General features: G+C 34.6%; 1 protein-coding gene across 1 annotated transcript; it reads right to left on the bottom strand.

Moving 5' to 3' along the window:
- Window positions 1-1564: 1564 nt before the first annotated feature.
- On the bottom strand, window positions 1565-13550 carry mrpl1 (mitochondrial ribosomal protein L1). Its single transcript, XM_017306480.1, has 9 exons — window positions 13467-13550; window positions 11430-11538; window positions 10499-10766; window positions 9101-9184; window positions 8245-8316; window positions 8038-8149; window positions 6603-6703; window positions 6273-6354; window positions 1565-1735 (listed from the first exon to the last, which is right to left on the bottom strand). The coding sequence occupies exons 1-9, from the start codon at window positions 13495-13497 to the stop codon at window positions 1632-1634; spliced, it is 963 nt and encodes a 320-aa protein (XP_017161969.1). The 5' UTR covers window positions 13498-13550; the 3' UTR covers window positions 1565-1631.
- Window positions 13551-13993: the final 443 nt, after the last annotated feature.

Raw genomic sequence — 13993 nt, forward strand, 5'->3', positions numbered from 1 at the left:
GGTTCTACCCTAAAATAAATCCAGTTTTAGTAGAACCGGACGGTTCTACCCTAAAATAAATCCACTTTTAGTAGAACTGGATGGTTCTAAAACCGGGTCTGAATGATCCAGCTCACATAAAATATCTGAACTGCTCTTTAGCGTTCACGTTTCCTGGAAGTTCAAGATTTACAGAATACAAACAATATTGTTGGATTTAACACTTTCTGTGACCGAAGTGTAGAAAATATGCAAACATTTTAAAAGCCCTCGTTTGGGGAGACAGAGCGGCCATTAGACATTAACGGTTTCATCACACACCAACATTTAATCTGAAAGTCAAAGGAGGCAGAACCAACAAAACGAAACAGTCAGACAGAAACTCATTAAAGTTCTTTTCATCACTTTTACCATTTTCTCAGCTTTCACTGGCACAATTAGCTGCTGCCTGATTTCCCCCCAGGGAACAATAAAAACTTCAGACTTATCTCCATCTTACAGTAAATGTCAACCTGAGGATGGATGTTTGTACCCGGCTGTGCAGTTTGGAGCGATAGCAGCGTGAATGTCCATGTCTTACTTTCCCAAAGATGAGCAGGGAGTCTTTTTATTAATGTGTTTATTAGATCCTGAAGAAGCTGAGATAGATATAACTATTTATGACCGGTTTTAGGTTTTTTACCCTAAAACCGGACGGTTCTACTAAAACTGGGCCTGAATGATCCAGATCACATAAAATATCTGAACTGCTCTTTAGCTAAAAGATTCAACAGGCTGCAGAAAGTCAGCAGCACATCGTGTAAACACTGCCCCCTGGTGTGCATCAGGCGGTATTACACCCAAACTTTTTTAAATGTTTAACACAAAATTTAAACACAAACTTAATTCGATTACTTGCAACAAATCACCTCAATTTTCTTAAAGGTGGATAACCTGTTTCTTCTTTTCAGTGTAGGCTTTTGTCATAAAATTAAAACAATCTAAGACAATCACCGAACATTTTGTCATTTAAAGCAGTTTGAAAGATACCCTAAAGAAAATAAGAGTCCACAAGACTGTCATTAGTTTAAGCTTTGCACTGTAGATTTAATACAAAAATTTATCTGAACTTAAATATTTTAGAGCTTTAATACGTCAGGATTATATGTGGATCAGGAAAAACATTTTTACAGGAGGGTGACTTGTATCACATTTAAAGTCCTTAATGATCAGTTATATCAAGCATTTCAGGATGCTAGAGAAAGAATTATATTAAAAAAACATTAAATGTTTTAAATAGTGGATACAACAACAAATAAAATTTTAAACGTGAAAAAATGCTCCATTAATTTGTTATAATCTCAAACTGAGTTTCAAATGAGACATGCAGAAATCAGATCTAAAAAAATATCAAAATAAACTCCTTAAAGTTTGTGACTTTAACTGGAGAAAGTTTTGATTAGTAATGATGCATGTCAGGAAAATGTAACAATAAAAAGAAAGAACCGAATACTTTCGTCCTGTTTGTCCTTTTTGTCTAAAAACCAAACTTTTAGTTCTGACTTTAATCTACTGGGATTTCCTTAAAACAACAACAACAAAAACCTCTGAGGAAAACCAGGAAAATAAAATCTTTATTCAGTACGGTCATTATTTATAATCTGATAGGGAAATCATTTCTGGTCCGTCTGAGCTACTTCAGGTAAAACACTTTCGGTCCGGAACCAGATGGCTTCGCTGGTCTGACTGGACATGATGGCCCGCTCCACAAACGGTCCTGACCAGAGAAAAGAAAAATACATCAGTCTAAACTTTGACACTAGCAAGGTGTAGCTGCTACACTGCAAAAACACAAAATCTTACCAAGTACTTTTGGTTCTTGTGCAAATAACTTTAAATAAGACAAAACTAACTTATAAGGAACTTTTTTTGCAAGAATTAGAAGCTTGTTTTACGTAAATAATTCCTTAATATTGGGGGGAAATTACTAGATTATTTCACTAATAACAAGGCGAGTATTTTTTTCATCAATATTAAGGAAATATTAACAAAACAAGTTCACAATTCTTCCAGAAAAGTTACTTGTAAGTTAGTTTTGCCTCATTTCAAGTGTAAGGTAACTTTTATTTCCATTACACAGATCAATAACTCATTGAGAAATTAGGAATAACAAATATTAATTTCACTGTAACAATAAAAAAAATCATGTTAAATGATTTTCCTCCTCAAAATTAAATGCTTAAATTCAATATATAAAGAAAGAAAAACAAAAATTTACATCTGAAAAAGAAAATGTTCATCATTTAACAAACAGAAATAATTTTGGGAAGTCTAACTAACCAAAACAAGAAGAGTTTATTCTGATTTATCTTTGGATAGTGATAAAAAAAATTTGGTGTATGAAAATATTAGGTTTCAAATGTAAATAAAGTTTTTCTGATTTAGACTTTTAATCAAATGTTAGGTTAAATTTTATTACAAAGCTGTGCAGCTTGAAATCTTGAAAACTCCTACCTGAAATGTAAAAATTATAAAGTAAAAATAAAACTCTCAGCGCCCAATCACAGCCGAATGAAATTAAACTTCAGGTCTGGACTCTAATGAGACATTAATGTATAAAATAATCTGTGGGAAGTTATTCAGAACATTAGAGCGTCTCTAAATCATAAAAAATCATTAACACAATACAAAGAATCTGACTGAGTTTTTCCATCTCCCTCCTGCTTTGATTTTACTTTCATCTTCCGGACAAACAGTCCTCTCAGCATCGTGTTTCCTGTTGTCTAATCATCAGCATTTTCAGTGCTGTGCTTTTTTAAAATAATTCCCATAATCCCCTGGGTTTTATTTTACTTCCAATCACCCACACTCTACATTTCCACACTTGTTTTCTTTGTTTTAAGTGTTCATCCGTGAAGCTCCCTCTTGTTTCCGCCCACTCAGAGGCCATTAGCTCGGCTCCAAACGACTCTTGAAACACATTAAAGTAAATACAGAAGAAGAAAGAAATGGTAATTAAACCGAAAGAGTCCTCTCGACCCCCCGTCTCTGGCACAAACTCAAATATCGGCGAATATGCTCTCGATTAATTACAATTAATTGTCTATAAATAAGATTAAAATTAAAATTAGTTCCAATCGATTTAATTTAATTAGCTAATATCCGCCTGTTAGTGTTGCAGTTTGGTCACCATCCAGCAGAGGGCGCCGCAGGTCATTTTAAGCATAGCCATAAATACAAGATGGTGGAGTCGTAGCATAATAGCAAAGAGTAACGGTCCAAACAGAGTCCGATGTGGGACGGAAAATGCACCTTATGCGGTTCTGTTTTGAAATATAAACACTCAACAAGCTCTTTAAGCTGTTCAATTAACATAAAATCTCGGCAAGTTCCTTAAGTTTCACCGTAATAGCGCTTCATCCTAGCCGGAACAGTGTCAGTTTCTTATAAAAAAATAAATAAAAAATACTGAAATGCTACGAAGAACGTAATGACAGAAAATCGGAGCCATGACAGAGAAAAAGTGCAACAACGTGGGGGACAAATGTATGATTTTGAGGGTTAATAAACTTCATGGAGCGAAGTTTTAACTTTCCTTCCAAAGCAACTACAGATGGTGCTTCTGCTGTTTCACTTCCATCTTCTATTTTTCTATTCAGCAACCTAAAAGGTTCCTGTTAGTTATATTTCATTAATATCTGTCTACAAAATAATAAAATTGTGTGTTTTTTAAATTATTTTTCATCATAAAAATGTAGCCCTTCATGTCTGGACTCTAATGTGACATTAATGTATAAAATAATCTGGGGAAAGTTATCCAGAACATTAGAGCGTCTCTAAATCATAATCAATCAATCAGTCAATCAAGACGTTTGATCCAGTTGATAGAAGAAAAAACTCATGTTTAGGAAAATAACTTGATTCTGAAGATAATTGGATGATAAAATATGAAAAGATTTAATTCCCCTTTGGGATAAATAAAGTATTTTTCAATTGAACTGGATATATTAAAACAATCTTAATGTTTTTGATTGATTAAATCGCCTACAGATTCAACATTATCTTGTTAATTTGGGCTTCATTGATTATTGTGTTGTTGAGGTAATGAAGTGAGGTTGGAAACTTGTTTTTAAACTGTTTAATGCTGTATAACATCTTTGTTCTTGTTGATATTTTGTGTTTTAAATGATCATTTTGAAAAGCAGATGACCCATTGCAGGAGATTATCCTTCCAAAAAATGTAATTTCAGCTTTAATGGGTAAAACAGATTCTGTCGCTTCAAAGAAAGTTGTGTGAAATAAAGTCTCCCAATGTTGAATAAATGCTTAAGATGTAACATCTTATAAATGTAAAAAAAAATTATTTTCTTAATGTTTCTTAACACAGCAGGTTTGATGCGCGAGTAAATATGAAAATATCTTGATTTACTAAAAAGTAAAACTCCTGAACATTCGATGGTTTTTATGTGCAGACTTGAGGGTTTAATGACATTAAAACCTCCTCTGCGTTTCTGAAAGCTCAGCAGAGGCACAAATGTCGGTGACAATTTGTACAGATAATCTTTAATTAAATTAGTTTTTACACCATTTCAGCCTCTCGCTGTAATGAGGAGCCATCAACTGGAGATTATACTCCAAACCTTAATAATGAGGGTAAATGGAGACATCAGAAAAACCCCAGGAAACAAGAATATGACTGAATTTAAGGAAACTATTTGAAGTAAACATGACAAATATTTAGACTTTAACTTTTAATTTCAACACCATTTAAGGTTTTCTCTTTACGCCAGCCACATTAAGACAGTCACAAAGTCGGCCTTCTATCACCTGAAGAACATCTCCATGGTTAGAGGACTGATGTCTCAGCACGATCTAGAGAAGCTCATCCATGCGTTTATCTTTAGCCGCATTGATTACTGCAACAGCGTCTTCACAGGTCTGACTAATAAATCAATCAAACAGCTGCAGCTGATCCAGATGCTGCTGCTGCTCGGGTTCTCACTAAAACCAGGAAGATAGAGCACATAACACCAGTTTTAAAGTCCCTACACTGGCTCCCTGTAGCTCAGAGAATAGACTTTAAAATACTGATGTTAGTTTATAAATCACTGAACGGTTTAGCACCACAATACCTTAAAGATCTGTTATTACTCTACCAACCGTCTAGACCCCTCAGATCTTCTGGTTCTGGTCTGCTCTGCATCCCCAGAACCAGACGAGGAGAAGCAGCATTCAGTTTATATGCACCACAGATTTGGAACAAACTTCCAGAAAACTGTAAAACAGCTGAAACACTGGGTGCCTTTAAATCTCAACTTAAAACCCACCTGTTTAGAGTTGCTTATGGCTAAATTAGGGTTAGAGTGCCGGTTTTGATGTCTTCCATGTTTTTATGTCTTTAATTTTTTCTTCTTTCTTTTCGACGTTTTAATGATGTAATGTTTTTTGTTTTTTTGTTTTTATTTTTATTTTGTTTATTTATTTTTTTTTTTTAAATCTCTCTCTTTCTCACTGATTATTTCTGTTTTTATTTTAATTATGTAAAGCACTTTGAAATGCCTTGCTGCTGAAATGTGCTATACAAATAAAATTTGATTGATTGATTGATTGACTTTAAACTGCATTCTTACCATAAATTATAAATAAGAATGCATGCATATTAAATTTGAGCAGATTTCATTCTCTCTCTAAAAACTCCCACATATCCACCAGCCCTGTTATGATAACAAATTGCTGGACGATCAATTGTCCCAGACGTTATTGTGATAAACGATAATATTGTTGTTTTGAGATCATTTTTCAAGAAATACAATGATAATGGCATGTAACGTAAGAACACATTCCCAAAGATCAATAAACATTACATTCTAATTAACATTTAAAACTGGACCTGGAAGACGTTTTAAATCTCCAAAACAAATAAAATGAAATGTGAAGTCGCTGTAAACAAACTTTTTCTTTAAAAAATGATTAGTTGTGACCAAAGCATCAGACTAAAGATATGTATCATCCAGTTTTTGGTAGAAAGAGAGAGAAGAGAAAAATGATAAACAATACAAATGGAAATTATTAAGCTGGTTTTAATTTATTATGTGATTCATTTATTTTTTTTATGAAAGCCCTACACCTAACTGAAATTATTTGCAGAAAAATACAAAGTGTTGCTGGCTGTTAAATGTCACGTTCCTGTCTGTAAATCTGAAATCTGAAGCCCACCTGAAGGTTAAAGCTGCTGAAATTCAACATGCTTCCCTTTACAAACCTTCTTCTAAACAGGAAGTGTGTGATTCATTTGTTGGTTTTGGAGAACATACCGAGGCTGGCCGGTCGGCGCAAACAGACGTCGGTCAGGATCGCCTGCAGGTTGGCGAAGATTTGCTCACTGGGCATGTCAAGCTACACAAAAGTAAAAACAAGAAAAAAATTCAGTTTAATTTTTAACTTTCGGTCCTAAAGTTCTGCCTTCATCTTCTAGGATTCAAACAAACCTTTTTTTTTTTTTTTTAGGAAGTGCCATACTTATGTAGGCACAGAAAATGACAAAAATCTTGATTTCTGGTGTTTGCTTGGTTTTGTTCAGCTAGGATGCAGTTTGTTGTCAGTTACCATAGCAACACGTTCTGTGGCAGCCATGTTGGACGTACCGTGGCTATCTGGGTCCTAACGAAGCATTCGCTCTCCACCTGGTACTCATGACCCGTTTTAAACAACTGCATCGCCTGGGAAATGTTGTTGGTGACGGTACCTGCAGTTAAACAGAAACATTTCTGTAGACATGAAAAATACAAAAAAATATCATAATTCAAGCATCTGGATCTGAAGTTGGAAGCAGATATTTATCATTTTTATTTATAAAACGACAACTTTTTTTTTTTTCTCTAAGACATTAAATCAGACTAAACTTTTCCTGTTTTCTATTTGCTAAATGTTTAGAATAATAATTTGTAAGGATTTATGAAAATTACCATTTATAGTGTAAGACTTTGGGCAAATGTTTTGAGTTTTCTTCCAAAATATCTCACAATGGAGTTCAACTTCTTGGCTGTTGTTTTGAGATTTTGTTTCAATAATTAATTCTCCTTCTGGTGTCTTGGCTGATTTATTTTCATTTCTCCCATAATTTACCAGTATAAAGCGTTTTGTTTGAGGTTGTTTTTTTTAAATACACCCCCAGATGTGGCTAATTTTAACTGAAATGTTGCAAATTAACCAATCAGACCCTTACAAAGCAATTGAATCATTGTTTTGGTTTTTCTGAATAAATGCCCGTCATCATCCTGAACATTTAGGAAAAAGATTTGGTCGTTTCCAACAGATTTAACAGGACAAGTTTAGCCTGAGTTTTTTTACAGTGTAAGTAAATATCTGGTTTTTGATTGTCTGTTGGTGACAGAGCAACAAATTTAATTTTCACCACAAATTATGTCAACAAATAAAGGAAAGAGGAGAAAATCTCTTTTATTATCAAGGATTCAGATGAAAAGGGTTAATTTAGTAAATTTATCGATATTTATTGAAATTTTAATTGAACAAACAGTGAGGATAATAGTAAAATTAACAATCCCAACAAAAAGTTTTGAGAGTTTTAAACGTCAGTAACTGGAATTTATCATAAGAATGATAAATAAAAATTCTTATTACGATAAGAAATTTATCACAATAAATGATAAACGATACAATAATTTCGCAACTATATATATAAAAATCTATTTTCTGGAGTTTCCATTCATCTTTAATGACAGTAGAAATTGACACAATAAATACATTAACCCTATACAATAAATACAGAACAAATTGATAAAAAGATCAGCTTAGATTAACGCTGAGAAGAATAAATTGTTTATCTTTAAACATTTGAAGTATTAGATTTTTTTCGATCAAGTTTAAAGCCTAAGAGTTTTCTCCAAAGTGAATAAAAATCAGTTCATTTTGGAAAATGAAACACTTTCTAAGCTTTCAAAGCTGAAAAAACAAAACAACTGCGAGTGCATTTTGAGGAGCCTTTGAAAGACGATTGCGTTTGTTGCATTGCTCTGATGCAACAGACCATCAAACGAAGGAGCTGAACCCTCATTTTACCTCGTTTGCTCTTTGGAAACTTCTTCCTCAGTTTGTTTTTCAGAGGTACAATCTTCGTCAGCATGTCAGGAACTGCAACGTAGAAGTCGGCTGAAATCTCATCGTCCAGAATCTGAAAACGAGATTTTTATCGGATCCCGTTACGTTTTACAAACTGAGAAAATCTGAGTTTTCTCATATTTGTGCAGAGAAAACCAATCAACCCACCGGCTGAATGAGCTCTGCTCCTCCAACAAAAGCTGCTCCGTTCTCCTTAGCGAATGCAGCCTGACCAGAATCCTGCAGAAACAGACAGGAGAGGCACTTTAGGAAATCAGTCAGAGCTCATTTATTTAGGTGGTTAACATGTTCATGCAATGTGTAACCCGTAATATAAAATATCAGCCACAAGTCAAATCAAACAACAATTCAGTTGTGCTGTTTGTGCACATCTGACTCATGCTTACAGAAAATTAAAACTATTAATCACTACCAGATATGAACGCCTGTTAAAAAAATAAATAAATAAAAGATAAAGCAAGGCTCTCGATTACACTGAAGACAATTAGGGCCACTGAAAAAAAATTTATCCAGACTTTTTTTCCTCAGAATTCAGACTTCAAAATTCTGAAAAATCATAATTCTGAAAAAGTACAAATTCTGAGATGAAAATCTGAATTCTCTGGAAAAAAGTAATAATTATGAGGAAAAAAGATAGAAATAGAAATAAAAAAAAAAATCTGAATTCTGAAATTAATGTAAACATTCTGAGAAAAAAAATCCTATTTCTGAAAAAGTCATAATTCAGTCAATTCTGACAAACGAATCACAATTCATAGAAAATTTAGGAAAAAAAATTTAGAGAAAAAAAGTAAAAATTCTGAGATTAAAATCATAAACAGAGAAAAAAAATTACAATTTGGAGGAAAAAATGTCAGAATTTGTAGGAAAAAAGTCAGAATTCTGAGATTAAATTTTGATTTTAAAAGCACAATTTTGCGATTAAAGTCAGCATTCTGAGGAAAAAAAGTTTTTTTCAGCGTCCCTAATCTTCCTCTGTAAGAACAAGTATTAAAGCTTTTACCTCAGTGAAAACCAAAACTTTGTTCATCTCTGTCCTGAAGGGATGCGGCAGATGCACGGTGCTGACGAAGGGGTCGACTTTTTTCTGTGAGGAGAGACAAAAGAAGAAAACATTGTTCAGTTGTTCGGAGCAGTCAGCACGCAGCAGGAAGATAAAAGATAAAGGATAAATGGAGGGAAAGTGGCAGAAATTAAACCTTCAGGTCTCCAGAGTGATTCATTATGTATGGGAACATTAGATCCGTGGAAACGGATGAGAGGAAGCCGGTCTCCGCGGACCGGAGGAAACAAACTTCTGAGCGTTTCCAGCCACCGCACCGCTCCGCAGTGATTGATGCATCATCTGCATGACTCAGATCAGCGCCAGTCAAGTGCAAAAGGAGGAAATGAATCCTAACAAACCTGCCAAGAGTGACTGGTTAAATTTGGATTTAACTGATCAGAACGGGTCAGGGTTCTCCATCAGAACCAGAAGGTCCAACAGGACTGTGTTCGGTAAACAGGGAGAAGGGATTTCCACAGAACCGATTCCTGCATCTGAAGCTTGAAAACCCAAAATGTCCAAAGCAGCAGTGAAGAGTATCGGTGTACTCTATTTTAAGTACGGTTTTGGTTGTGTTTAGTTTTTATTCCTGTTTAATTTATTGTTTTTGGGGGTTGTGTTTTACTGTGATCAATATTAATAGATAATACGTCTGATGCAACATTCAATATTCAATATATAAGAACCGCACAGCATTCTGGGGGATGTGGACAGAGGAAAGGCTTTAGCTGCTCAACCTCTACTGGAATCAGCTAACTCTCTCGCTCTTTGGTTGCCTAGCAACAACCTGTTGAGTAACTGGCGCAGCAGCAGTTTCTAGTTCCCCCTCCTTATCTCATAACTGCTTAAAAATAAAAAACAGCGTTGAGTGGATCAAACAGGAAAGGTTACCACACCAGTTTAGCGGTATTTCAAATATTTAAAACCAAAAAAAATATCAATAATTATCAATATCAACTGATATGAAACGTTTATATCGCGATGCGTTCTTCAGCCATATTTCCTAGTTTCAATGTTAAAGGTTCTTCTCAAAATGTAAGTTTGTTAGTGTCTGAGAAAGCAAACTTTCATTATTCTAACATGATCAATAATTTATTTGAAAATGGTCTTAAAATGACAATATTATCGTTTATCGCAATGATTTCTGGGACATTTTATCATCCAGCAACATTTTTTATTGTTTATTCTAATAATATTATGATTTTATTCTGGTAATATTTAAACTTTATTTGTACCACTGTGTTCTTGTAATATCATAAATTTACTCTCATGATTAAAAAAAAGATTTTTCCTTTTTTAATGAATCTTGTTGAGCTGTTGGTGCCAGATTCACTCGCTGATTAGAGAGAGCGTTACTTTTTTCTCCAGCTTCATGTCCAGCTTCAGGTCGATGTAGACGGGCTGGTCGGCGGGCGTGAAGTCCAGCTTCTGGAACCTCTTCAGCATGTCGATGCTGTCTGTGGCGCTGTGGATGACTCTGGCATAGAACCGCTTAACGTAGACGTCATCCACAGGGACCCAGGCGGTCTTCCCAAAAGGCTTGGGCCTGTCTTTGTCATCGATGACTCGCCTCTCTTTCTTCTCTTCCTTCTTTGCCTCCTCCTTTTTGTCCTTCTTCAGGGCCCTGCCGGTCGACAAGTACGACGAAGGGTTAGGACGATTGTACACAACAACAACAACAAAAAAAGAGTAAATTTCTGTCAACAAAAACTCAGAAATTTTGGACTTTTCAACCTCAAAAATGTCCACGTTTTTATCTAAAAAACTAATTTGAAAAGCTAAAAATTTGCAAAGAATAAAAAATCTAAATTCTGAGATTAATTGCAGAAATTTTCTAAATAAAAAAATTTCTGACATTTTGAGAAAAAAATTGGAAATTTTGATATTAATCTCATGCAAATTCTGGAAATAAACTAAGATTTTTGAGTTTCAAATGTCATTTTTTTCAATTTTCGAAATCAGAAATTTCCACTTTTTCTCTAGAAGAATTCTGAGATTAATCGAGACACTTCTAATTATTTCTCTACAAATTTTAAATCTTTTTCAATTTCTTAGATTAATCCCAAAATTTCAAACTTTTTTTCTTGAAAATGTTTTACTTTTCCTACTTAGAAATTCCCACGTTTTTCTATTACATTTTCTCAAAACATCTGAGTTGTTTGGTGGAAATTTACTGCTTTTTCACATTTTCTTATTCTAAATCTCCCCTGATAGGTCGTCATAGGCAGGAGGGATTTGAAACATGGCAGGACGAAGCTGAAGTTTCACAGCAGAGATGCTAACTCACCTGACAGCTGCGTAGGTCCGGATGGGTAGAGTCCTCGGTGCCGCCTGAGATACGGCTGAGTACGAGGGACCGCCGGCGCTCAGCAGCTGCTTCTGACATCCTGACAAAACTGAGCAACAGATGAAAACATAAAACAAGTGAAGCAGAACGTGTTTCATCCTGATTTCATCCAATTCAATTCCTTGCTAAGGTTGAGTCGCGTCAAGAATATTACCGTATGACACTTATTTGGTCTGTGCCACACTAACTCTCACTAGTTTGCATCAGCAACAGTATTGCTACTTTTTTATTGTATTTTTTGGCAAATATGTTTTGATATTCTCCTATGCCGACATTAAAATGTCTAATTCCAATAATGCAGACTTTCAGGCTTTGATTTTTCCTCCCATTGCCATGGTGAATCTCGTTATCTGCGGTCCACTGATGAGAGCTTTTCTATAATCGAGTTCATGCTTAACTCAGAGCTATCTTGAGATACCCAGCTGATTTCTCCTGATCTGAAACCGAAAACTTCGAGTATCACAGAGCAAGGAAGGTTTATTCAGAGTATCTACTTTCTACTCAGACTTTGTAAATCCTGCTTTCTGAAAAGGGGCCCAGATGGTTGTGGAAAAGATGTTAGCCTGTTTAAGAGTAGTCCACTCAGTGAAATCAAACAGAGAAAATTGGGTTAATAACGGTCCAAAGCTTTATTAAAAACTGGAAGGAAAATGGAGAAACATCGTTTTCAAGGAAGGAATGAACCTGAAAGATTGCTAGTCACATAAACATTTTGTGAAAACAAACAACAGCAAATCTATGGACTAAATTCCTATGAGCAGTGATCGAACTCTCCATCATCATTAATACAAGATATTGGTGAAAAATTAATGCAACAATTTTTTTGACATTGAAGAAGCTCATCAAAACAATGCCGCAGCAAATGGGTGCTGTTTTCAAACCTAAAGATGGTTAAACAAAACATTAGAGCGTAATTTAAGGCAGTGCACCTTAAATATGTAGTGTAAACAATTAAAACCCTATGAGTGGTAGAAAATTAGCAATAAAATGAAAAGTAGTCAAGCAAATGTTGGCTTTTAAACTGTTTCCAAGCTGTAATATCTTCCCCTTGGAAAAAAGAACAGCTCAAACAAATTAATGAATGCCCCAAAATAAAATCATCATAACAATCAGTAGGAGTTTCTGATACAGGCTACATGAGCTTTGTTGTTTTCGTTTAGCTGCTTGGGATGTCATATTTAGTTTTCAACACAAAATATTACCATTTTTAAGAAAGTAATTCTTATAAAACTAAACTTCAACAAGGGAAAGTAGAACTATAGTTACTAATGGCAATGATGTTGTGATGTGGTTTGTGTTAAATAGGATTAATTGGAAGGGGTGTTGCTTCGTCCCCTAATCTTAGTATTTCACAAATTGGAAATAAATGTAGGCCTGTTTGTTTATGTGTTAGTTTATAGCTGTTTGCTATGTCAGTATAACTTCACATGAGTTTGAAAAGTTATGCTAGCCTTCTGTAAACACTCTGTTTTTACTTAGCAACAATCTTATAGCATTTTAAATAGAGAATTAGATTAATTGGATAGAAAATACATTTTCATTGTGTCTGAGTGGCATTTGGAAATTTGGTTGAAATAGCAGCAACAGGGGGCTCTGAATGTTTTTCGCCCAGGGCACCGAACAGGCTAGGATCGCCTCTGATGACAATGAGGAGTGAATATGACAGGAACTGTATTTATGCACTGTGACGTCAGATACATTTTTAATTACGTCAATGTTCAATTATTTAGCAGCTCATACAAGACGTGGTTACATAGAAAAGTGAATGGGAAAACAAGTTAAGGCTCCGGGCATCAATCTGTTAGCATTAGAGGTCCAATCTCGGATGTATTTCTAGATCGGAACACAGAACCGGACGGTTTGAAGACCTAGTCGTCCCCACGACCCAAATAATATACCCAAAAAACAATATGAAACATTATAAACCTTAGACATGCCCGAAATAAATCAGGAAATGAAAACATAACAAAAGCTGACCTTTCCAAATATTCCGCGTGCAGCTTGCCATATCTGCTGTTAGCGGTCCGTGTGAAAACAAAAGCCAGTTTTTTGGTTCCGCTTGACAAAAGGGTCGAATCTAAATTTTAAAAAATCAGACAATGGAAGTTTAATTTATCTACTGTGGTTTATAACAAACACTCAGTGGTAAATCACTCACGTTAAAAGAAATGCTCTCTACACGTTTAAGATCTTGCATTCAGTATAAATTATGTATTAAATCTTTATTCAAAACACTTAAAAGTTTGACATTAAATGTTAAGCTTAGATGACTGAATCTAGAATATTTTCAACAATAAACTGAGTGCATATAAAAATATTTGGAAGATTTCATTATTATATCATCAATGAATACCCATCTGCATCATAGAGGAGAATAAAATATATACAGATAGAAAGAAAATATTATTTTATCTTCTAGTATTAATTTTTGGTTTTAAAGAGGCTTGTTCTCAATATGTATATTTTTACAACAATACATACAGATGGTGGCTTGTACGTTATAA

This window comes from Poecilia reticulata, linkage group LG9, assembly GCF_000633615.1.
Source record: "Poecilia reticulata strain Guanapo linkage group LG9, Guppy_female_1.0+MT, whole genome shotgun sequence".
NCBI lineage: Eukaryota > Metazoa > Chordata > Actinopteri > Cyprinodontiformes > Poeciliidae > Poecilia > Poecilia reticulata.

What these genes read in the sequence shown, in the direction of transcription:
- mrpl1 (XM_017306480.1), bottom strand. Translation starts at nt 13,497, where the DNA reads ATGGCAAGCTGCACGCGGAATATTTGGAAAG. An exon ending in ACATGAAGCTGGAGAAAAAA is followed by an intron (nt 9,185 to 10,498) that starts GTAACGCTCTCT and finishes CTCTCCTCACAG; the next exon opens with AAAAAAGTCGACCCCTTCGT. An exon ending in GAGCAGAGCTCATTCAGCCG is followed by an intron (nt 8,150 to 8,244) that starts GTGGGTTGATTG and finishes TCTCGTTTTCAG; the next exon opens with ATTCTGGACGATGAGATTTC.